Source organism: Pelodiscus sinensis, chromosome 17, assembly GCF_052426305.1.
Source record: "Pelodiscus sinensis isolate ZL-2025 chromosome 17, ASM5242630v1, whole genome shotgun sequence".
Classification (NCBI taxonomy): Eukaryota; Metazoa; Chordata; order Testudines; family Trionychidae; genus Pelodiscus; species Pelodiscus sinensis.
In genome coordinates this window covers 26,360,609-26,382,626 of record NC_143068.1, presented here as the reverse complement: position 1 = coordinate 26,382,626, position 22,018 = coordinate 26,360,609, and the positions used below count along the sequence as shown (strand labels likewise).

At 50.0% G+C, this 22,018-nt stretch overlaps 1 protein-coding gene across 4 annotated transcripts in view; it reads right to left on the bottom strand.

The window, feature by feature from the left end:
- Positions 1-2,265: 2,265 nt before the first annotated feature.
- The window catches only part of RBPJL (recombination signal binding protein for immunoglobulin kappa J region like), a 46,036-nt gene continuing 26,283 nt past the window's right edge, over positions 2,266-22,018 (bottom strand). For 2 of the 4 annotated variants that reach the window (XM_075901288.2, XM_075901290.2), the window contains 9 exons: positions 18,331-18,401; positions 13,683-13,798; positions 10,144-10,318; positions 8,484-8,621; positions 6,078-6,187; positions 5,445-5,642; positions 4,269-4,424; positions 3,451-3,554; positions 2,266-2,786 (listed from right to left, as the gene is read on the bottom strand). In XM_075901288.2, the coding sequence (XP_075757403.2) occupies positions 2,513-2,786; positions 3,451-3,554; positions 4,269-4,424; positions 5,445-5,642; positions 6,078-6,187; positions 8,484-8,621; positions 10,144-10,318; positions 13,683-13,798; positions 18,331-18,401 (1,342 nt within the window). In that variant the 3' untranslated portion in view covers positions 2,266-2,512. The remainder of the gene's footprint in view (positions 2,787-3,450; positions 3,555-4,268; positions 4,425-5,444; positions 5,643-6,077; positions 6,188-8,483; positions 8,622-10,143; positions 10,319-13,682; positions 13,799-18,330; positions 18,402-22,018) is intronic. The other 2 variants (XM_075901289.2, XM_075901291.2) reach the window with 2 other exon arrangements.

Here is a 22,018-nt window from a genome sequence, read left to right as displayed (position 1 = left end):
GCTCGCGAGCCATAGGTTGCGACCCCTGGCCTATAGTGGATATCGAAAGGGCAAAGGTTCCAGTGTGTTTTGGTGCCAGACTGAGCTTTGCTGCATGTGGCAAGGGTGGACTACAGAAGACCAAACCAAAGCATGGAGCAGGGCCAGGACTCCCATGGAGTTAGCAGGGGTTGTGCGGGTCTGAACAAGAGCAGAATTTGGTCCCGTGTCTTGAAAAAAACCAAACAAACCCTCAAGAGCTGCCCATTGGACTTGAGTGGAACTTGGACGTTGAGAAACATGAAAAATCCAGCTCCCACTCCATGGAAATAAAGTACCTTGCGTAGCATCATCCAACACACGCCCGCCCCATGACTGCACATGCCCGCAAAACACAGTCGTAAACAGGAGGGGCCCCCAGGAGCCCCACTGCTACTAGATGGGCAAACGAAAGAGCCGTTGGTTGCAAAGCTCTGCCAGCCCTCACCAGATTCTGAAGTTCACTAGGCAGCAGCAAGTTTCTTCCAGGTCTCCAGGTATCGTTTTAAGAGTTCAGTGCGGGTTAAAAGCCAGTGCGGCTTTGGCAGGTAAGTCACTTCTAATTCAGCCTCAGCTGAGTTTCAAAATATACCAGAGGGCTTTCGACATAATGGTAATGTACAGACTCTAAACAGAGAAGGTGACCATCTGGACTATAGTCCCTCCCCTTGTTTTTTACTGGGATAGTCCCTTATTTAAATCTTCCTGCCAGCACCCTGGCACATTTTTTTAAAAAATGGGCACGTTATCCTGTATTTCCCCTGCAGCGGGATGGGGGAGGGGTGAGATGGGGGTGAGAGAGGAGCTGCCGGGGGCTCCCCTCCCCGCTCCACATGCTGCAGGGTTGAATTTCATCCCTGTAGCGGGGGAAGGAGGGTGGGCAGCCGGCACGCGGCGCTTCAGCCGCTGGAGCCCCAAGTGTTAGCGGCTCCTCCTCCCCATCCTCCACTGTGGGTCTGAAGTCCCAAGTGCTGGCGGCTCCCCCCACCTTGGAGCTGAAGCGCTGAGCGCCAGCAGCCCTCTTCTCTGAAGGCTAAAGCCGCAAGTGTCAGCAGCCCCCCCCCCCCACTTGGTGCCCTGTATTCAGCACAGGGCAATATGGTCACCCTATAAACAGAGCTCTCAAGCCCACGTGAGTGTAGTGCACAGAACTCCTGTTCCACGAAACGTGGATTCTCCTTAAGGCAACTTTAACTCAGCAACTTGCTACTGAGGCATAGGTTGACGTGTGGGGGATGCAGGGTTGGTCTTACCATGAGGTGAACTGAGGCTGCCGCCTCAGGTGCCAGACTGGGGAGGGGGAGTCGCCACCAGGACCCAGAGAATTGAGACCTTTCAAAGTTTTGTCCCAAGCGAGGGAGCATGAGGGTGTCATTTGAGCTCCCCGCCTCAGGTGCCAAAGTGTTGTGGGCAGCCCTGGGGGATGACAAGGCTAGTAATTGTCCAGGAAACTCAGACTGTTCTGCTGAAACTCAGACTGAAGTTTCTATTTGTTTAAAGCCAAGAGAAAGCAAGAAAGAAAGGGCTGCTAATAAAAAGCACATTTGGGCTCAGATTCTCAGCTGCAATAAATCAATATAGCTCCACTGAAACCCAAGGCCTCTGTGCAGGAATTACTAGGTGAAAAAAACCTCTTTGGGTATGTCTACACTTGCAGTCTAATTCAAACTAGTGCTGCAAATGTAGGCATTCGGAGTTGCAAATCAAGCCTGGGATTTAAATATCCCACGCTTGATTTGCATCTTCCCAGCTGGGAGCCATTTTTTGGAATTTACAAGCCCGAAGTAACTGCCCGCGTCTACATGCGGCAGTGAAACGGGCATTCGAAATAAAGCTCTAGTTCAAACTACCTGTTAAACCTCATTGCAGGAAGAATAACAGGTAGTTCGAACTAGGGCTTTATTTCGAGCGCCCGTTTCACAACTGCGTGTAGACGCGGGCAGTTACTTCGGGCTTGTAAATTCCAAAAAATGGCTCGCAGCTGGGAAGATGCAAATCAAGCGCAGGATATTTAAATCCCAGGCTTGATTTGCAATTCCGAATGCCTACATTTGCAGCCCTAGTTCGAATTAGGCTGCAAGTGTAGACGTTCCCTTTGAGGTCAGACTAGGGGATCACAATGGTCCTTGCTGGCCTTAATCTTTATGAATCCATGAAATAAGTGAAGCCGCTTTACACCAGCTAAAGATCCACACTATGAAATCTGAAAAATGTCTAGTGAAAAGATCACTTGAACTACTTAAACGCTCCGTGAGGCATGGATTTATTGTTCACTTTGTTAGTAAATTTCACAGAAGGGTGATGCTTCCTTCTAAATCAATTAAAAAAATAGACTGGGCACAGCTAGAGCATCAGGGAGGGGGCTAAGTCCCGGTCCTGCAGACCACAGGGATGACTGTATCCATCTCTCAGTATTCACGTCAGCTCCTCAGGATGCTGAGAGACCTTGTCCTAAGCCCGGTTTATGTGAATGTCCTCCACCATCCCAGGCTTGCTAGCTCTGCACGAAGAGGTGAAAATTGGTCCTGGTGAATTCCTGGTGGATGCTGTTGAGTAAGGAATCGGAGTCCTGGGTCAGCTCTGGAAGCAACTGCAGGGCAGGGAGGAAGCTCTGCTCTGGGGTGTAGGTAAATGTGAACGAGCTGGAGTAGATCAGCCCATCGTTCCTTATCAGCGAGAGCGGCACGGTGATGGGGTATCTCAGCCATCGCCAGTCACTGCCGAACGCCGAGACGTCAGGGACAACACACACTAAGGACTTGGGGCTCCTGAGAACAGTGCACCAAAAAAAGATCACATACATTACTGTAGCCTTTCCAGTGTGGAGCCTGCACCCTGCCCTGGTCACAGCTGTAGGGCAGCTTTCTTCTGCATAGGGCGCCTTTGCATAGGACAAACTCTGTTTTGCCACATGCTGGCAAGCGCTTAGTTTTGGGATCAATGATGGCTCCTGATTTGTTCAATATCCTCCCTTTTCTCTTGTGCCTCTTTTTCCCTCCTCTGCTTTGTAGGGTTTCTGTTCTAGGGTTTGGTCCTTTGGGTCCAGACTCTTACCCTGTTTTATTTTTGCCTCATGTTGCAGTCAGAGCTGCAGGGATAACACCACAAAGCCCCGGACGTGGCCTCATGCTCCCAGCCTGAGAGCCAGGCTGTAAATGTGGGCGCACTCATCAATGGTCATTGAGAGCAATCCTGAGCTGGTGCCGGCATGGACCAGATGCCATAGGAAGCCATTCCCCTCTACTTATGATGCTTTCGTATTGGTATGCTAGTCCCAGACTCGTCCTGGTTTGTCTTGTGGGTTACCCAGCACAAATCTCCCACCTAAAGCAAAGGCCTCCCAGATGTAGCTTTTTGGACCAATACCATTTATGCCACCCACCACCACCTCTCCCTCTGCCTGAGTCTAAACTGGCTGGTTCCTCGCTTTACCTGTACATAGTCTCAGCTTCCACGTCTCCAAACCAGACCCTCAGGTTTGCATTGAAAAACTCGCCCTGCACCTCCAGCATGGCCACGTCCCCACCGCCAGTTAGCTGTCACAACCAGAGCACACGGAGGGGGTCACACGCCTGACCCCACAAGGGGCTCTGAGGGCATGCAGTGACATTCCCACTGAAGGGCTTGCTGCCTTCCCTGCCAGGGGTGCCGACAGCCTCTAAGGGCGCCTGGGCAAGGTGGTGGGGCCCTGGCTCCGAGCTCCTGAAAGGGGCGGGGTCTCGGGTGGAAGGCCTGGGCTAGGGCACCCCCAGCTCTCAGAGCTGTCTGGAGTGTGTGGCGTGGCACTTGGACGGTGACTTAAAGGGGCTGGGGCTCCTGCCACCACTGTAGCAGCAGCAATGTCCGAGAGCCCTTTGAATTGCCAGGCCTTGGGGCAGCTGCCCACTTTCCCCCTTCCCCGCAGCAGTCCATCTCCCTGCAGAAGAGTGGGCAGTGCACACGGCTCTACCCCAGGAGAGGGGAGTAGGGCCCTGAGCTGTGGGTGGTCACAAGGAGAGGAAGCTGAAGAGACACTAGGCCCAGTTATTGAGCAGAGGGGAAAAGATCAAATTGTATTGATTCCGCAAACCATCTGTGAAAAGTCTGCCCGTCACATGCCCAGAGGGCAGCCCTTGGTAAGAGGTCTGGGGGCAGGCGATTCAGCCGCACTTGCAGAGTTAGGGGAGGGGAGCTGCTTAGATTTGCAGCCACTTGTGTGTAGGTAAGTTAGGTTAACAAAAGCCTCCCACGGGATGACAAGCCAGCCATACCTCCAGCACGGTTATAAGTGGGACTGGGCTCACGGGATGCTGAATGCAGGCCAGGCTGTCACTGAACGTGTACTCCACAGTCTCCGTCCCAATTATCGTCCAGCAGGAGCCGTCGTTCAGCAGGTCACGGTTTGCTTCCTTTGGGCACGGAGAGGCCTGCATGGAATTTCAGTGTCACGAAGGCCACGTGCCTGCGGGGTTGAGAAAATTGCTGGGCCCCTGAGTTGGGGGGGAGAGGGGCTCTGTGCTCCCGGAAGGGGTGTGGCCTCAGGTGGAATGGGTGGGGCTGCCAGCTCCCAGCACTGCCTGGTCCATGCTGCGCCCCCTCTGCGCCAAGCCCTTAGCATTGCCTGGAGCATGCCGCCCAGGGCTCCAGCAGTGATTTAAAGGGATCGAGGTTCCAGCTGCTGCTGTTGTGGCAGCGGCGGCTGGGAGCCCTGGGCCCTTTTGAATCACTGGGCCCCAGGGCTACTTGCCCCTTTGCTGCCCACCCGTCAGCAGGCCTGCACACACCATAGTGGTGCCAGCAGGGGACCGTAGCCCGGACCCCTCAGTCCTATTCCTGACTCTGTCATTGTCACTCCACCACTCTGTGCTGCTGCCTCGCTGTCAGTCGGGGTCAATAATTCCTTTGTAAATGAATCTGAGAGTCCTGAATGGAGGGCGCTATATAAACACATTGCTATTGCCAGTGCTATTGTTATTCGCCAGCGGCCGCAGCTTCACATTCAGGGCGAGGGAGATGAACTCTGCTGGCCTGAAGGAGCGGCGAGGATCAGTGACTTCACCCTGAAACACTTCTGGCTGAACACAATCACACGGAAGCTTGGCTATGTGACTGCGGGAGGCGGCAAGAAGGGCAGGGCCAAGTGGGGAGCGAGCGAGGGGGAATGCCATGTTGCTATGGGGTGACAGGTGAAATCAGAGCAAATCTCAGCATGGGCAGGTGAGGTGTGGGGGGGTCTCCACCCACAGGTTCGCTGCTTGTGCCCACAACACAAGAAGGGCTGAATTTCACCTGGGGGCTGAGGGGGACTTCAAGGTAAGGAGCCGCAAGTGATGGACTCAGAGCAAGTGACAGAAGGAGGAGCTGGAACTGAAGGGAGTTTGCTTCATTAGCATCTGGGCAGTTTCCCACTTCACGCTGCCTCCCCTGGAACTGGATGACTGAATTACCTGGAACTGGATCACTTTCTCAGTCGAGAGACACAGGTACATCCTTTCGCTGCCCTGGAACTGGAAAGCGCACTTGTGGAGCTGGGAGATGGGTTCATCCACATCCAGCATGGCATACTGTTTGGTAACTTTCCGAATGATCTGTGGGGAGGGACACACAGGCAGGCGGACTGGCTGCAGCAGGCAGCAGCTCGGCGGCTGGAGGGAACCGTCAGCTCCAGTGAGTTCAGCATTTTTATCCTTCAGAGATTTTCTCAGCCTGAAACCTGTTCTGGGACCAGTCATGGGAACGCCCTGCTCCCGCCCCTATTGTCTGACATGGACACATAGAACAAAATCAGCGCCTGGCTTTCTATAGCTTGTCCCATTACTGCCCCCTTGTTCGCGACACCAGAATGGCTTGCAGAGGGGTATCATTTCCCAAAAGGCATTGCTCCATCTTGACTGGGTCTCCAGGCCACACTGCATGCTGGAATCTGTTATCTCCATAAGCCATACTTTATTAATAAAGGTCAGAATGGCTGCAGCCTGCTCTGTGTTATGCCTCAACTGCCAGCCACTGGCTGAGCAAAGTTGAGGCATGGCACTGAAGCCGGAAGCTTTCTCCATCCTGTCTGATGCTAGGAGCCTTACCAGGGGAGGCAGGGTCACGCCGGTGGCTGTGCAGATGAGCTGGACGACAGAGCCGTAGCGAATGTACCCTTCCCGCAGTGGAAACTCACCCCGGGTGCAGTGCTCATCAGCTTCCCATGGAAAGGAAAAGAGATGGAGAGTTGCCAACCGGGAACAAAAAGACGACCACAGCTCACTCTGGTCCAGCTGCAGGACCACGGCAGAGGAGAACTCTCTCTCCATGGAGCCGGGCATCACAGTGGATGAGGAACACTCGCCAGGCAGCTGGTAACATTCTTAGTACAAAGCTCACTCCAATTTGTGCATTTTCAAGGCGCAGGGTAAATGCAGCCTGCAGAAGGGAGTGTTCCCATTCCATTGCACCCGTGTTTTCCCTTGCAACAGGAGCAGGCAGGTCAGCACGCTGGCAGCGGCAGTCTCTGCAGGCAGGGATTACGTTACCTCTCCTACAAAATGGCCAGGCCTTTGGGCTCCAGCCACGTGCCAATGTGGCCCTTGGAAAGGCACAGCCTGAGATGCCCTTGCTCAAACCCAGTGTGCTTTGGAAGCCTGAGCCAAAGCTTGTTTCAGTCAATGGAAGTCTTTCCACTGAGCTCAAAAGGCACTGGATCAGGCCCGAGTGAGGAAAGGGCTTGGGGCGTCAGGGATAAGCTGAGACTGCTCGCAGCCCTTTCTCCCGCTGTCTCCATCCTGGAGAATGACACACCAGTGCAGAAGAAGGGAAATGGCTTGTTACTGAGTCTGGGCCACGCTCTGGGATGCCAGGAGGCAAAACATGGTGGCAAAGGGAAGGAAAGGCAGAGAGGTGACCAGTCCTGGGAATGGGGTGGATGGAGGAGGTGAATTCATAGGGAGGATATTTTCACACTGCCTGGGAGTGCCGGTAGCAAGTATCAAAGAAACCAATGTGGTCAAAATAGGTACCACCTCCTATCTGTTCTTGGTACTTAGGCGGCCCCATCATTGTAGCATCATAACGGCTCGCGCTCTTTCATGTAATTATTCTCACAATGCCCAGGGAGTAGGGCAGAGCTAGTTTAGATAGGAGCTACAGCCTACACCCTCAACATAAGTAGGCTTAGGCCTTGTCTTTACTTACTTGGAGAGCGATGCTCTGGAGATCGATCTTCCAGGGTTCAATTTAGCAGGTCTAGTAAGGACTCACTAAATCAGGCCTGGGCAAAATACGGCCTGTAGGCCAGATTCAGCCCACCGAGCCACCAGATCTGGCCTGCAGATGCTATGGGGAGCCCCAGGCAGGCTCCCCGCTTGCCTTGCCCCACCTGCATGCTGCTCAGAAAAGTGGCTGTGGGGCGGTTTTTATTTAAAAACTGTGAGACCGGAGGGGAGGGGGGAAGCTTTAGGAACTGCTCCTGCCCCCAGCATAATCCCATTGGCCAGTTTCTGGCCAGAAATCGGCCAATGAGATCTGCCTGTTTCAATAGCAGGCAGCCATGAAGCACAATGGGCTCCAGAGCACATGGCTGCAGCCTGTGTGGAGGTAGGGGGGGCTGATTCAGGAATGGCAGCTGGTTGGTAAGTCTCCTGGCAAAGCCTACCTCTGGCACCCCAGCCCCTCCTTTCCCCAACCCTCTGCCCCCTACTCCACATACACAAATCCTCTGCCCCCCTCCTGTACCCATATCCCCTCCCAGATCCATAATATAATGGAAGAATGCGGCCCAAATTCGATCACTTTCCAAATTCTTGGAGTGGTCCCCCATCAAAAATTATTGCCCACCCCTGCACTAAATCAAACACTGATGGTGCCCCCGTAGACCCTGGTACTCCACAGGGTCGTGAGGAATAAGGGAAGTCAATGGGAGAGTTTCTCTTACTGACCGCCTGCAATGGGGACGCTGAGGAAATTCGACTTAAGGTACGTCGACTCCAGCCATTCTATTCATGTAGCTGGAGTTCTGTATCTTAAGTCGACTTTCTCCCTAAGTCTAGACCTGGCCCTTTCATTGGCATCTGGGACTAAATGACTGAGTGAAGGTCACACAGGAAGCCAGCACTGGAGCAGAGAATTGAATCCAGAACTCTGAAATCCCAGACTAGCCACCTACCCAATGGACCATCCTTCTACCCCCTGCAGAGCTCTGTCTGCAGGGAGGGAGGAGAAATGGGCTGCAAAGAGACACAGACCTCCTGCTGGAAGCTGACCTCATGGCTCCTGACAGTTGATACTTCTGGTGACCTATGATTATGACTCATTAAAACCAGTCAGTGCCATTGTTCAGCTAGGAGTTGACTGCCCTGTTTGTCCTTCATTATCACTATGCTTGTGTGGCCAAATCTACCCTGTTAATGAACCAAGCTCCATTGACTTCCCCCGCCACGTACCAGCAATGAATTTGGCCCCCTATAGACTGCTGGAGTTTGCTGCACATGTAAGGTCCTCACCCAGGTGCAGAGTGAATGCTGCCCATTGCCTGGCGCTAGCGATGAAGGCGCCGCCCTCCACGGACAGATAACGGGTGCTGACCGTCTGGGAGCGGAGGCGGTTAAAGAGAGAAACCTTGGACCCAGATGAGATGCACACTGCAAAAGACAGACAGACGCTGGCATTATGGAAACCCACTGTAACCACGATTAGCTTGCCTGAATACTGGATCATGGCTGAGCACTTGGATAGCTACAGAGGCCAGATATTGCTTGGCATAGAGATGGGATAAAAAATGCAGCGAACCATCATGTTACAAAATCTTGTTCTTCTATGACTGCATACTCCTCCTGGTGTGTGAGTGAGATCCTGGCAGACAAAACACCTTGAAAAACCGGTGACCTCTATAAGGTAAGTAATCATTCTTCTTGCTGCCGATATTTCATCATTTCTTCAAAACCAGTGGCAGAAAAGACCTATTAAGTCATAGCTTGTTCATTATGGGATTGTTTTCCCCTGTTCTATGGGACTTTAGCTAATGCTCCATGTGTTGTTCTATTTCTGTAATAGCATGTGGTTTGAAAGCACTGCTCTGCCATTCTCAGACTCCCTGGTGCTGTCACACTGAAGCTGGGGCTATGCAGGTGTACACGACATAATGAACACTAGCCCTTTCTGGATGGCTTCCCCTTTATCCAAGTACCAGCTGAACTGGACTGTTTACAAACCAATTCCACAAGCCAAATACACAGGGAAGGACTGGAACTACAACTCATTCACAAGTTCGATTCTAACGCCCATGGACTGAATAAAGATACTGGATGGCTGGGTCATTATCAACCTACCAAACAATGAAGGTGACAATGGTTCTTGGTCTATGTAGAATCTCATAATACCATCTACAAGTTTTGTCAGTAATGGTTCTTATTTGCCTGTTTTGACTATCCAGCCGTTTAGGTACTTAGACACTATTTGTTTGTCCTATTACATTCCAGCTCGGCTTTCCCCTTGATAATTTTTACCCACTTCCTCTACTTGTCCCCTCCCCTCCCATTTTTTCCTTCTTCCACCCCCCCTTCCCTTCTCCCCTATTTATTTTGGTCCTGGACATCCAACACTCTGGTCATCTGAAGAAGCGGGCTGTGCCCATGAAAGCTCATGATACTATCCACATGTTTTGTTAGTCAGTGCTACCAGACTATTTGTTGTTTTTTTAAGTTTATCCTTTACAGACCAACTTGGCTACCCCCTGAAGCTTCTGGACTTTTAAGATGAGTGATGTCTTTGTCTGAATGTGTTGCACAGAACCAGATAAAGGTCCCGCATTAGATCTTTTCACAGAGTGGTAGGATAAATTCTCAAGAAAATGGACATAAATATGCCCTGATCCATTCTTCCTTCTGGTGACTTCACTGGACTTTGGATCAGGCAGCCTATAATGCACAAACTTGCCATGTGGGAAGACTCAGTCCTCTATTTGTGATCGTTTCCTGTTTGCTTTACATCCGTACCCCATTCTGATAAAGCATCTGAAAAACTGATTCAGGTGTTAGCTACTCAGACAGCTGAAATGGGGCATGCTGCTGAACCAACAGAGAACAGAGAGTAAGACAGAGATTGCTGTTAAAAAACCTCCAGCACTCAGCTCCCATGAGCGAGGCTGGCTGCCTCGCTACTTACAGTCTGTGTTCTTCAGGGACTGCTTCTTCTGTGAGGGCTTGGAAATCACTTTAATCAGCTTGCTGTGGAAAGTGCCGATCTCCTGCCCATTGCTGAAGAAGAGCTTCAAAACCAGCCGGAAATGTTTCCTCTTCTCTGTGTCTGAGATGTAGAGTGCTTTGGCACAGCCGAACTCCTGTAAATAACAAGGGGCTATTGTCATAAGCTGGAGACTGTCTGGAGTGTTTGAGAGCATCTTCCCTGAATAAACAGGCAGAAATGGAAGTCCTGGCATAGTCAAGGAACCATGAAGTGATTGGAATAACAGCGGTAACTCACGTGACTGGAGCATTGTCATGGATGGATATAAACTGTTCAGGAAGGACAGGTGGGGGGAGAAAAGGCAGAGGTGTTGCACAGTCTGACTGTTCAGAGCTTCAGTATGAAACTGGAGAAAGGCCTGTTCAGAGTCTTTGGGTTAAGATTAGAGCTGACAGTGACAAGGGTGATGTGGTGGTGGGTGTCTATGTGGCTTCTTTGGACTACTAACAGAAGTTTCTAGATCACAGGCTCTGGTTCTCATGGGGGACTTCAATCACCCTGGCATCTGCTGAGAGAGTAATACAGCAGTACACAGACAATCCAGAAAGTGTTTGCAGAGTGTTGGGGACAACTTCCTAGTGTAAGTGCTGGAAGAACCAACTAGGGTCCATGCTCCTCTTGACCTGCTGCAGTGCGCGGCACAGTTTGGGGAGGAGGTGAGCAGCCCTCAATAGTGAAGGAACAGGTTAAGGAGTATTTAGGAAAGCTGGACATGCACAAGTCCATGGGGGCCCATGCAATGCTTGTGTGGAGGGAGCCGGTTGATATGATTTCAGAGCCATTGGCCATTACCTTTGAAAACTTGTGGTGATCGGGGGAGGTGCCAGGCGACTGGAAAAAGGCAAATGTAGTGCCTATCTTTAAAAAAGGGAAGAAGGAGGTCCTCAATGAATCCATTTTGAAACACTTTGAGGAAAGGAAGGTGATCAGGAACTTGAGCTCACTAAAGGCAAGTCATGCCTGACCAACCTAATTGTCTTCTATGATAACTGTGTATAGGGGAAAGTTATGATATGGTCTCCCACGGTTTTCTTGCCAACAAGTTAAAGAGGCATGACTTGGATGAATGGACTATATGGTGAATAGAAAGCTGGTTAGATTATTGGGCTCAATTGGTAGAGAACATTGGCCTGATGTCTAATTGGCAGCCGGTATCAAGCAGAGTGCCCCAGGGGTCGGACCTGTTACTGTTTTGGTTCAACATCTTCATTAATTATCTGTACGAGGGGAAGGATTGCACCCCTGACAAGCTTGCAGATGACACTAAGCTAAGAGGAGAGGTAGAGACACCTGTGGGTAGGGATAGGGTCCAGAGTGACCTAGACAAATTGGAGGCTTTCAAAAGAAATCTGATGAAGTTCAACAAAGACAAGTACAGAGTCCTGCAGCTGAGACGGAAGAATCCCAAGCATTGTTACAGGCTGGGGACCGACTGGCTAAGCAGCAGTTCGGCAGAAAAAGACCTGGGGATTACAGTGGATGAGAAGCTGGATATGAATCAACAGTGTGCCCTTGTAGCCACAAGAACATAAGAACAGCCATACTGGGTCAGACCAACAGTCCATCTAGCCCAGTATCCTGTCTGCCGACAGTGGCCAATACCAGATGCCCCAGAGGGACGGATCACAACAGGTAATCCTCATGTGCACAACTCTGTACAAACACAGGCCAAATAGACAATCCTTTCCTCCAGAGGCTCATAGGTACTCATGGTGCTTTCCAGACAACAAACAAGACACAGGCCATCCTCCAAGGAGCTTGTCTTTTAGTTTAGATTGAACAAAAGAGACAATAACAAGAAGGCAGGAGCCCCTAGAGGCTGTGACCATGGCCCCACCAGTCCTTTCACCATATCAAATTGTGCTTAATTCACCGGTGTTTTAGGCAAAAGAGCTTTTAAATTAGTGCATGTGTGAAAAGGCTGGGTGGATGGGAATCTGCAGAATTTGGCACGGAACTTTTCACTCTTTCATTCCAAACTAATTTTGTTTCCTGGGACCTTGAGCCTTTTCCTTGAAATGTTGCCGAGCTAACATTTTGGGGTTCTCTTGCCTCCCCAAAATGTCATAGAAAACCAGGAAATCAACTTCATCATGAAAATTGATGCTGAAATGTAAGTGCTGGAAAGTGGAAGTGGCTGTTTTTGAAACTCTCCCATGGGTCTTTGGGATGGTAAATGAAGGCTCCGATCGTGTAAATGCTGAACTTTACAGATGATTGGTCTCGCTTGGTTCAATGTAAATGACCATGACCATATTAGTAGGGTGGCTAAGACTGCAAGCTCTTTGGGACAAAAACTATATTTTCATATGTGATTGCAACGTGCCCGGTCTAAGGAGGCCCTGATCCTGGCTGGAGCCTCTGGGTACTACCAAGCAGTAATACAGAGCTACCGCCTGGCTCTTGTTAGTCACGTGGCTGAACAAACGGCTCTCTAAGCCAGGATGCCTGGGCCTTCCCTAGAAGGGGTGTTTTTAATAATGGTATTGCTCTGAATAGCTTCAGTGTCTACCAATAAGACTTGGATGAATGAATTTGTGGGGATGGGAGACCCACTGGGGGCTGCAGGACCCAGGTGGTTGTTCTTCGCTGTCCTTCCTTATGTGCTTTGGGTTTTCAGAAAGGAAAATGCCCACATTGCACTGTGCTGTGTGTATTAACGAGGATTCTTAAGCGCTGCCCTGCCCTTGTCCGGAAAACAAGACTCCCTTCACCAGGGCCATCACCACCTCGCTTTGTACACCCAAGAAAATGCGCTGCAGGACCCAGCAGCTCCCACCAGGACATGAAAGGGTCCATTCAATGGATCTATAGGTTCATTTAAAGGGGGAAATGATTAGAGATGTTATTTCAGGTGGAGTGAAGTGATGAGGAATGGTGGAGGCTTTATTTACACTGGGGCTAGAGAATTCCAAATGGAAATTAAAGTTCACATGTGATCTACCCAACATAACAGAAGAAATCTCCCTAGGTTTACAGTTTCCCAGTCATCTTGGCGCTTCAGCTGCGCTGATATGCCTTGCTGTAGCATACAAAGGTCCTTTTTGTTATGTTTCTGGCCAACCCCAGATCCCACATTCTTTGGAGCCCCAAGATAATACTTGATAGATTTCTTTCCCTATAGAAAGATGCCAAGTTATAGCTCCAGCCTGTGATGTTTGTGACAGGTCGGTGATTTTCTTAGCAGTAAATAAAGGACCACGCTGTTGTTTTGTGATGAGTGGTGTTGCCATGTGTCAGGAGAATACTATGGGCTGGGGAAACTGCGTAATCCCTGGCCATTCTCCAGCCACAAGGGTCAGGAAGTTGAAAAGATGGTGACAAAGAAAGATTGGTTTCCTGGCAAGCCATGAGTGAAGAACTCAAAGTGCTGCCGGGAGATGCCAGGTCACATGTGGCTCTGGGGCGGGGGAGCCTAAAGAGGTGTTGTGTTAGGGCAGTCACTTTACTCCTCTTACCTTGGAGTCGGGCTGCTCCTCAAAGCTGAGTTTCTGGGTCTCCATATGGCTGCTGCCCACACTGTCCAGCCCCATGTACCCGCACACCCTGAAATCAGCCTCTCCCAAATCCCTCGCTGGAAAAGAGAAGGAGAAACATTTCCCAGACACAGAAACCTGGACACCAGCAGAAGCCACGGAAGCTGGGACCATAGAGCCTGGAGCCAAAGAGTCTAGGCTGCTGCTGCCCTGAGCGCTGGTGGCAATGGAGAGAGAAGGAGGGCTGAGCTGTTGCTGCCCCCCCCCCACTACAGAAAAAGAGGAGCCTGGGTAGCTACCGCCCCTCTGAGAGGGCACAAGCTGGTGACCCTCCCCAGAAGCGCCAGCAGCATCTTTGGGACACTTGGACACTTCTGGTCATTAACCGCCCTGATGTGAGAATGCTGCTTTCCTGTGTCGCACCCTTCCTGCCCAGCACCCTTAGACGCCTTCGACAACAGGCTGCCAGACAGCTTCTCCTGACTGCCCTGCTTCACCAGGGACGGCTCCCCACCCCCCATCCCCATCGCCCTTCTGTCCCTCATGGCTCTGATCTTCCCACTTCCCTTCTCCCACGTCTGTCTCCCCCTCTCTCCAACCTTTCACCTTCCTGTATCCTACCCAACTTGTGCTGCACATGGCCCTCCCCAGGGTGCGCTCCAGAAGCCCCTTGTTCTGCTAATTCTCCTCAGGCTACGTCTACACTGCAGGGGTTTTGCGCAAGAGGTCTTTGGCGGAAGAGTTCTTCCACAAAAACGTCTTGCGCAAAAGTGCGTCCACACCTCAAAGCGCATCGCTTTTGTGAGGTGCTTTTGCACAAGAGAGCGTCCACTCTGAATGGACGCTCTTGTGCAAGAAAGCTCCGATGGCCATTCACAGAATGGTCACCAGAGCACCTGTGCTACGTCAGATAGGCTCTTTTTGCGCAAGAAACCCTGCAGAGCGTCCACACATGCCTTTTTGCACAAGAGCTGTAATGGAAAAAGGAGTTATTCCTTGTAGAAGGAGGTATATCTACACCACAAAAATCTCTCTGTTCTGTCAATTGATTGTAGATTTTCTTGCGCAAAAACGCACTTGAAGTGTGGACGCTCCACGGGTTTTTGTGCAAAAACGGTCATTTTTGTGCAAAAACCTTGTGGTGTAGACGTAGCCTTTGTGTGTAGGATGCCTTCACCTGTGCATCTACACAACACAGTGGTTCCCAAACTTTTCGGCCTCATGCCCCCTTTTTGATTTTTGAGAAACCCTCATGCCCTCCCACCCCCAAGCAAAACTTGTTAAGCAAAAAAAAAAAAAAAAAGAACTGACCGGGGCAGAAAAACAAAAATAGCAGCAAAATTTAGGGGGGGAGGGGATCGATGGCGGGGGGGGGGGGGGGGGGGGCTGGGTTGCCTCACACCCCCCTGGAATTTCTTAATGCTCCTCCCCCGGGAGTACACCCCCCAGTTTGGGAATGCATTAGAAGGGAACATGTGTCCACGGACAGATGGGGGCACATGTCCAGAGATGCAGAACTAGAAGCTGTGAGTGTGCCGACCTGAAATACCCATGTGGGACATTTGTCATTCCCCACTGCTATCCCCACTCCAGCACTTGTTGTGTCTTTGCCATTTAGGCTGTAAGCTCTCTGGGACAGGGACCTGGGGTGAAATTCTGGGCAAAGCTCCCTTTGATATGGGGAGGACAATGGGCCAGGATTTCACTGCATCGTCTTTCTTTAGTCACATGCACGGTGCCTTGCATGCTTTGGGGCATTCAGTGAGTGGCCAATGAAAACATTGGGGCGGTGCTGCTGCTCGCTGGGTCAGAGCTGCATGGGGCAATGAGAAACATTTTCCTTATCCTGGAACCCAGGGAAGTGACATTTTCTGCAAAGATTTACCAATACTGAGAATATTTTCACCTGCTGGCCACCAAGTGCAGCATCTCCTACCCTTATGGGTACCTACGATCCTCAGATGCGACCTACATCGGTGCTATTTATGCAGCTCACAGTGATCATAACTAACTGCTGAAGCAATGAAACTCTTGCCATATCTGAAAGGAGTGAGCAGTCACACTGCCATCCGGACGTGACCCTGCTGTCAGTGCCCCTTTCAGCAGAGCCAGGCTTTGCCTGACAACCCCTCCTAAAAGGCCCTGCTGTGTCAATGAATCTGGAGGCTGTCAGACCCTCTCTGTGGCCGGGGCACATTTCCTGTAGCTGGCAGCATGACCTAGCATTGCTACTGCAGGCGTGATGGTGTTTTTCTAGGCTCTCAGCTGGCTGGCTGGAGGGCGGGCGGTCCCCTTGAACCCCTCACAATGATTAATTCATCTGATTGTGCCACTTTAAGGTATGTCTGCACTACAGTCAGACATATGGGGGCAGTTATCTAGTTAGCATGGTTACAAATAACTGCCCAAGCCCACCGGGACCCTGTTTGCATTGTGAGCACATACTGGGTTCTATATTGTTTTGACTTCACAGCTGTTTAGCCTTGCTAGCCAGATGAAAGGTAGTGCAGGTGTGCCTACAAGCAGCAACCACAGTTTAGACATAGCCTTCATTTTGTTTGGATCCCTGAGGCCGAACTCAGTCCTGACAAAAGGGGGGAACCTCTCCTATTGATTTCCATGGGAGTGACAGGGGCTCAGACTCTCAAAGGTCCAGAGCTAGGAGTGAGCTGTGGGGTTTGGATCACCTTCACGGGGGGAGGGGAGGTTGGATATAAGGTTTTGTGTAGGACTCAAGTCAAGGGGTGTGTCCAAACTACATGGCTCCATTGATGGAGCCATGTAGATTAGGCTGATCGGCAAAGGGAAATGAAGCCGCAATTTAAATAATCACGGCTTCATTTAAATTTAAATGGCTGCCGCGCTGAGCCTACAAACAGCTGATCAGCTGTTTGTCGGCTCAGCGCGCTAGTTTGGACGCTCCCGCATCGACCTGAAAGCCCTTTATCGACCTCCCCGTTATGCCTCGTAGGATGAGGTTTACCGGGAAGGTCGATAAAGGGCTTTCATGTCGGCAGGGGAGCGTCCAGACTAGTGCGCTGAGCCGACAAACAGCTGATCAGCTGTTTGTTGGCTCAGCGCGGCAGCCATTTGAATTTAAATGAAGCCGCGATTATTTAAATCCCGGCTTCATTTCCCTTTGCTGAACAAACAAATCTACATGGCTCCGTCGACGGAGCCATGTAGTTTAGACGTATCCAAGGGCTCGATAACTCCATCCACACAGAGAGCTAGGAAACTATTCCCTGAGGAAGACCTTGATTCACCTGCCTTTATAGAGGGCAGGGTCCTTAGACCAGATACAGAAGTTCTTACTCAGCTGACATGTCCATTGCCTTTCTGTGAGCCTAGGAGAGGAGAGGAACATCTAATTCCCCCCGATGCATCAAGTAGTAGAGACACCATTATAGGACCATCCCAATTGTTAATGGGTATGTCTACATGGCAAAGAAAACCCCACAGCAGTAAGTCTTCAAGCCCACTTCAATTCACTTGTGCTCATGGGGCTCAAGCTGTTGGGCTAAAAGTAGCAGTGTAGACATTCCCACTCGGCAAACCTGGCAAATGGGGCTCCAGCCCAAATGGTAATGTCTATATTGCTGTTTTAGCCCTTCATCCTGAGCCCAAGCTATTGACCTGGGCAGTGAGACTTGCTACTGTGGTTTTTATATTGCAGTGTAGACATGTCCTAAGTGAGCTTATGGTGTAGAATTTCTCTCCCCTGCTCCCACCCCCACCCATGATAGCTCCCCTCACTCTCCCTTCTGTATCTTCATCCTTGCTCCTGCTGGTGCTGGTCCAGAAATGATCTTTTTCCCCCATCAATTTTTTGATGTATCTGAACATTTTTTATTTCCAGCCACTATTTTCTTTGAAATTGTTCGGGTTTTTTGGCTGAAAACAGAGAAAATGTCAAGTTTTTGGTTGCAGAAAACAAAATAAACAATCTGTGAAAAATTCCGGTTTTGAACGTTTTGTCATCTTGTCTGAAAACCTGAACATTTTGGCCAAAATGGATTTTTCCCCATGAACATTTCCATTTGATAGAAAAGACGTTTTTCATTCATCAAAAACTTTCATGAACAAATGTAGACCAGCTCTTGGTCCCATCCCCTTTGTCTCCATGCATAGTGCCACCCTCCACGTCCTGACACCTGGGTCTTGTCCACATTCTCCCAAGCAGCTCACGTGGCGCCTCCAGACTCTCCTTAGAGGACATACCCTCTGCCCTTCGGCATTTTTAATTGCCTCAATGTCTCAGTCCTGTGAATGGAACACATGTGGCTTCTTCCCATCAGCTCAAGCCTAGTTCCAGCTGCTTTTCATTGCCCCTACTCCACCCGGTTCTGTGAACTTACTAATAGAGCTGAACAAATCACTAATTTTATGGATTTAACCTTGCAATCTGAGTACATAAACTATGTATTCCTTTGTCACGGATATTTGCTCTGTTAAGGCTCAAGCTCTCGGGCACTAGCAGGTCAGATACACACTCAAGCCAAAAATCAATTTCTGTCTGAAGGAATATGTGCAGACAGCTTTTCTCACTGTGCTCAACTCTGATGATTGGGAGTGGATCAGTGGCAGGACTTCCGCTCTCCAAACACACATGGCTTTCTTCTGCCCTTACCTTTTATCTGTTCCCGCTTCAGTTTCCATCCTGGGCCAGTCAGATAAACACAAGGTGGGGGGCAGAAAAACCTGACAAAACAAAACATCTTTGTTAAGTGAACCCTTAGGGTGTGTCTACACTACTCAGCTTTTAGCAACAAGGCTGTGTTGACACAGCCCTGTCTCTAAAAGTTGGTGTGCGAAAATGCTGTTTGTCGGCACTTTTATCGACAAAATACTTCCACCACAAACAAGGGGGCTTCACTTTGTCAGCAGCAGAGGGTTTCTACCCACAAAGCAACACTTACATTTTCACTTGCCACAGCAAAATTTTGTCACTGATTGGTGGGTAGGGTTAAGCTATGATTCTATGATTCTAAACACCTGAGAACCACTAAAGTTTTGTCAATCCAGTGCAAGTGTAGACATAGCCTAAGGTAAAGGACTTCACCAAGAAGGGTTGTTTCTTAGAATCATAGAGCTGGAAGAGACCTCAGGAGGTCATCAAGTCCAGCCCCCTGCCCAAGGCAGGACCAATCCCAACTAAATCAACCCATCTCTAGGGATGGAGATTCCACCACCACCCTAGGTAAACCCATTCCAGTACTTCACCACCATCCTCGTAAAATAGTTTTTCCTAATACCCAATCTAGACCTCCTCCACTGTAACTTGAGACCATTGCTGCTTGTTCTGCCATCCATCACTACTGTGAACAGCCTTTCTCCATCCTTTTTGGAACCTTCCTTCAGGAAGTTGAAGGCTGCTATAAAATCACCCCTCACTCTTCGTTTCTGCAGACTAAACAAACCCAACTCCCTCAGTCTCTCCTCATAGGTCACGAGCTCCAGTTTCCTTATCATATTGGTCACCTTCCACTGGACCCTCTCCAATGTGACCACATCCTTTCTATAGTGGGGGGCCCAGAACTGGACACAATACTCCAGTTGTGGCTTCACCAGAGCCAAATAAAGGGGAATAATCACTTCTTTAGATCTGCTGTCAATGCTCCTCCTAATGCAATCTAATATGCCAATAGCCTTCTTGGCTACAAGGGCACACTGTTGACTCATATCCAGCTTCTCATCCACTATAATACCCAGATCCTTTTCTGCAGAATTGCTACTTAGCCATTCGGTCCCCAGCCTGTAACAATGCTTGGGATTCTTTTGTCTCAAGTATAGGACTCTACACTTGTCCTTGTTGAACCTCATCAGTTGGTTTGTATGATTGTGAATCCAGAGTCTTCCTCATTGCTTAACAAAGTGTGAGAGGCTTAGACATGACCTGCTTTGGGATCACTAATGCCAGCATATACCCAGAACAGGTCTAGGGTACAGCTTTGAATGGCTTGCTATCTCTGCAGTGAAAGGGGGATGGTACTGCTGGGAATTAGTCTGGCAAGCAGCTTTAGAATGAAAACACCAATAAGAGAGCTATAAAACTTGGAAGATCAACGTGAGCGAGGGCAAAAGTCATAAGAGTTAGTGCATCTGCTATGTTGCTATCCCAAGGCAAGATTGCATGGGAGATGTACCCAGGGAATAGTGGGTGCCTACATTGCACCCATATTCACATGTGCAGCTATGTGCAAAGTGCACAGTCATGCAGTCTGCAAGGCCAATGGAAGATGCTTGAAGGCCACAGAATCATAGAAACATAGGGCTGGATGGGACCTCAAGATGTCATCTGCCCATTCTCTGGTGCTGGAGCAAGTTAAAGTCTACCTAGCCCATCCCTGACAGATGTTGGGGCCACGATGGGAGGGAGCTCAGTGCACTCGTGGCAAGAGGCGGTCTCACCCCTCCAGCGCTATGCAGGGTACTGGGTTGGTTGACTTGTCATGCGAGGGGGAGAAGCTAAAAGAGCTGCCTTTGCATGACCTAACTCGTGCTGACCCCTTGCTAATGGCACTTCCACATGGTTGATCAGCTGCTGCATTTTCATCCTCCTCAAGTGCTTCAAGAGGTGAGTTTAGGGACGTGCTCTGTGTCTTCATTAGCAAGGGGTCAGCATGAGTTAGGTCATGCAAAGGCAGCTCTTTTAGCTTCTCCCCCTTGCATATCAAGTCAACCGCATCCAGAGCCTTGCAGAGCACTGGAGAGGTGAGACCGCCTCTTGCTGCAATGTCCTTCCTCCTGCCCCAGGCGCCTGTGTTCACAGCCACATCTCTCAGGTGCTCTGTTAGTGGAACATGCCAGTCCTGCCCCAGGGCAGATGGCTGATAGGGCTCTTATGGAAAGCAGACTTCAGATCTTCCCTCTTGGAGTCAAGAGAGAATTTGTTACAGTGACTTTTTCAGCGTGCATTGTGGAAGTTTCAGCTGGTTGAGAACACAGTTTGTATTCACAGCCAGCTCCTGAGACCAATGCAAACAAATCTATAGCCAAAGTTTTGGAAACACATTTTCCTGTGTTTTATTTGGGTTTCCACTGTCTTTGCATTCATGTGAATAGCACAGATTCATCTCATATTGATACCGTGTAACACGTTAGCAGTGAAAACACCAGTCTGGGCGGGTTCCAGATTTTTGGGTCCTAATCTCCTTGGAGATGTGTTTATTTAAACAAGTTAGCTACACTGTAGGACCCTGAATCCTCTTATCCAGGAAAAATAGCACTAGTTTATTTAAACTTTAACCTAGAAGCTCTGTGCCAGCTCGTAATCACTTTTTAGATTTGCTTCTGTTTTTCTTGCCAAACCCACAAAAACCTGCTTCCCAGCAGCCTTTGCACCATGCCTGAACCGGGATGCGCCAGGGCTATGTTTTTGGCTAGCCCCAGTGACGCAGCAGCTCCGCTGCCTGGCTCAGTGCCCCAAGAAGATAACAATCTCAGGGCTGTTTGGGATGGGCCTGAACCAAAATCCCAGATCCAAGCACCTGTAAGCTCTGGAGAAGGCTGGATCTGGACTTGCATTTTGTAGCTGGCTGCCAGAGCTTGCAGCTTTCCTCTGGGGAAGTCTGGATCTCAGCTCTACAGCCAGGGTCTGTCTCTGTGAAAAGTATCCTCCATTGATCCAGTGATGGGAGAGGGAGTCAAAAAAGCAAAACTCCATCCTCAGTACAATAAGGCCTGTCTCAACCTCCTACAGAGAGAGGGGAGTAGAGGAGAGGGAAGGGCATGAGAGAGAAGAGCAGAGAAAGGCGAAGGAGGAAGAAGGAGGGTCTCTCACTGAGCTGGACAAAGACTATGAAACGCAGTGAGGAGGGGCTGCAGCAAAGACGGATTGCCGATGGCTCCAGCTAGCTGTGTGGGGGAGCGGAAATGGCCAGTGGAGTTCCAAAGGAGTCAGTATTCAACCCTTCCCCCCTTTGACTGATCCGTGACTGAGTGTTCGAGCCCAAACCCCCTTTTTGTTGCCTGTCAGAGCAGCGTGTAGCGCAGTGGGGCCCTGATCCCTAATTGGGGCGCCTAGGCGCTATCAGAATTGTCATCATGAATGATTGTACGATTACGACACTGCGGGAAGATGGAAAGGTGAGCACAGTGGGGTTATGTTAGCTCAGCTGCATCATCAGACTAGATAATGAAACCCTAGGGCCTTTGAAAGGGCATTGTAAGAGTTTGGGGTTTGGAAGCTGCTATCTAAAGGCAAATCTCAGAGGGGCTGCTATGTTCATCTGTATCCGCAAAAACCACGAGAAATCCTGTGACACCTTAAAGACTAACAGATTTATTTGGGTGCCAGCTTTCGTGGGCGAAGATCC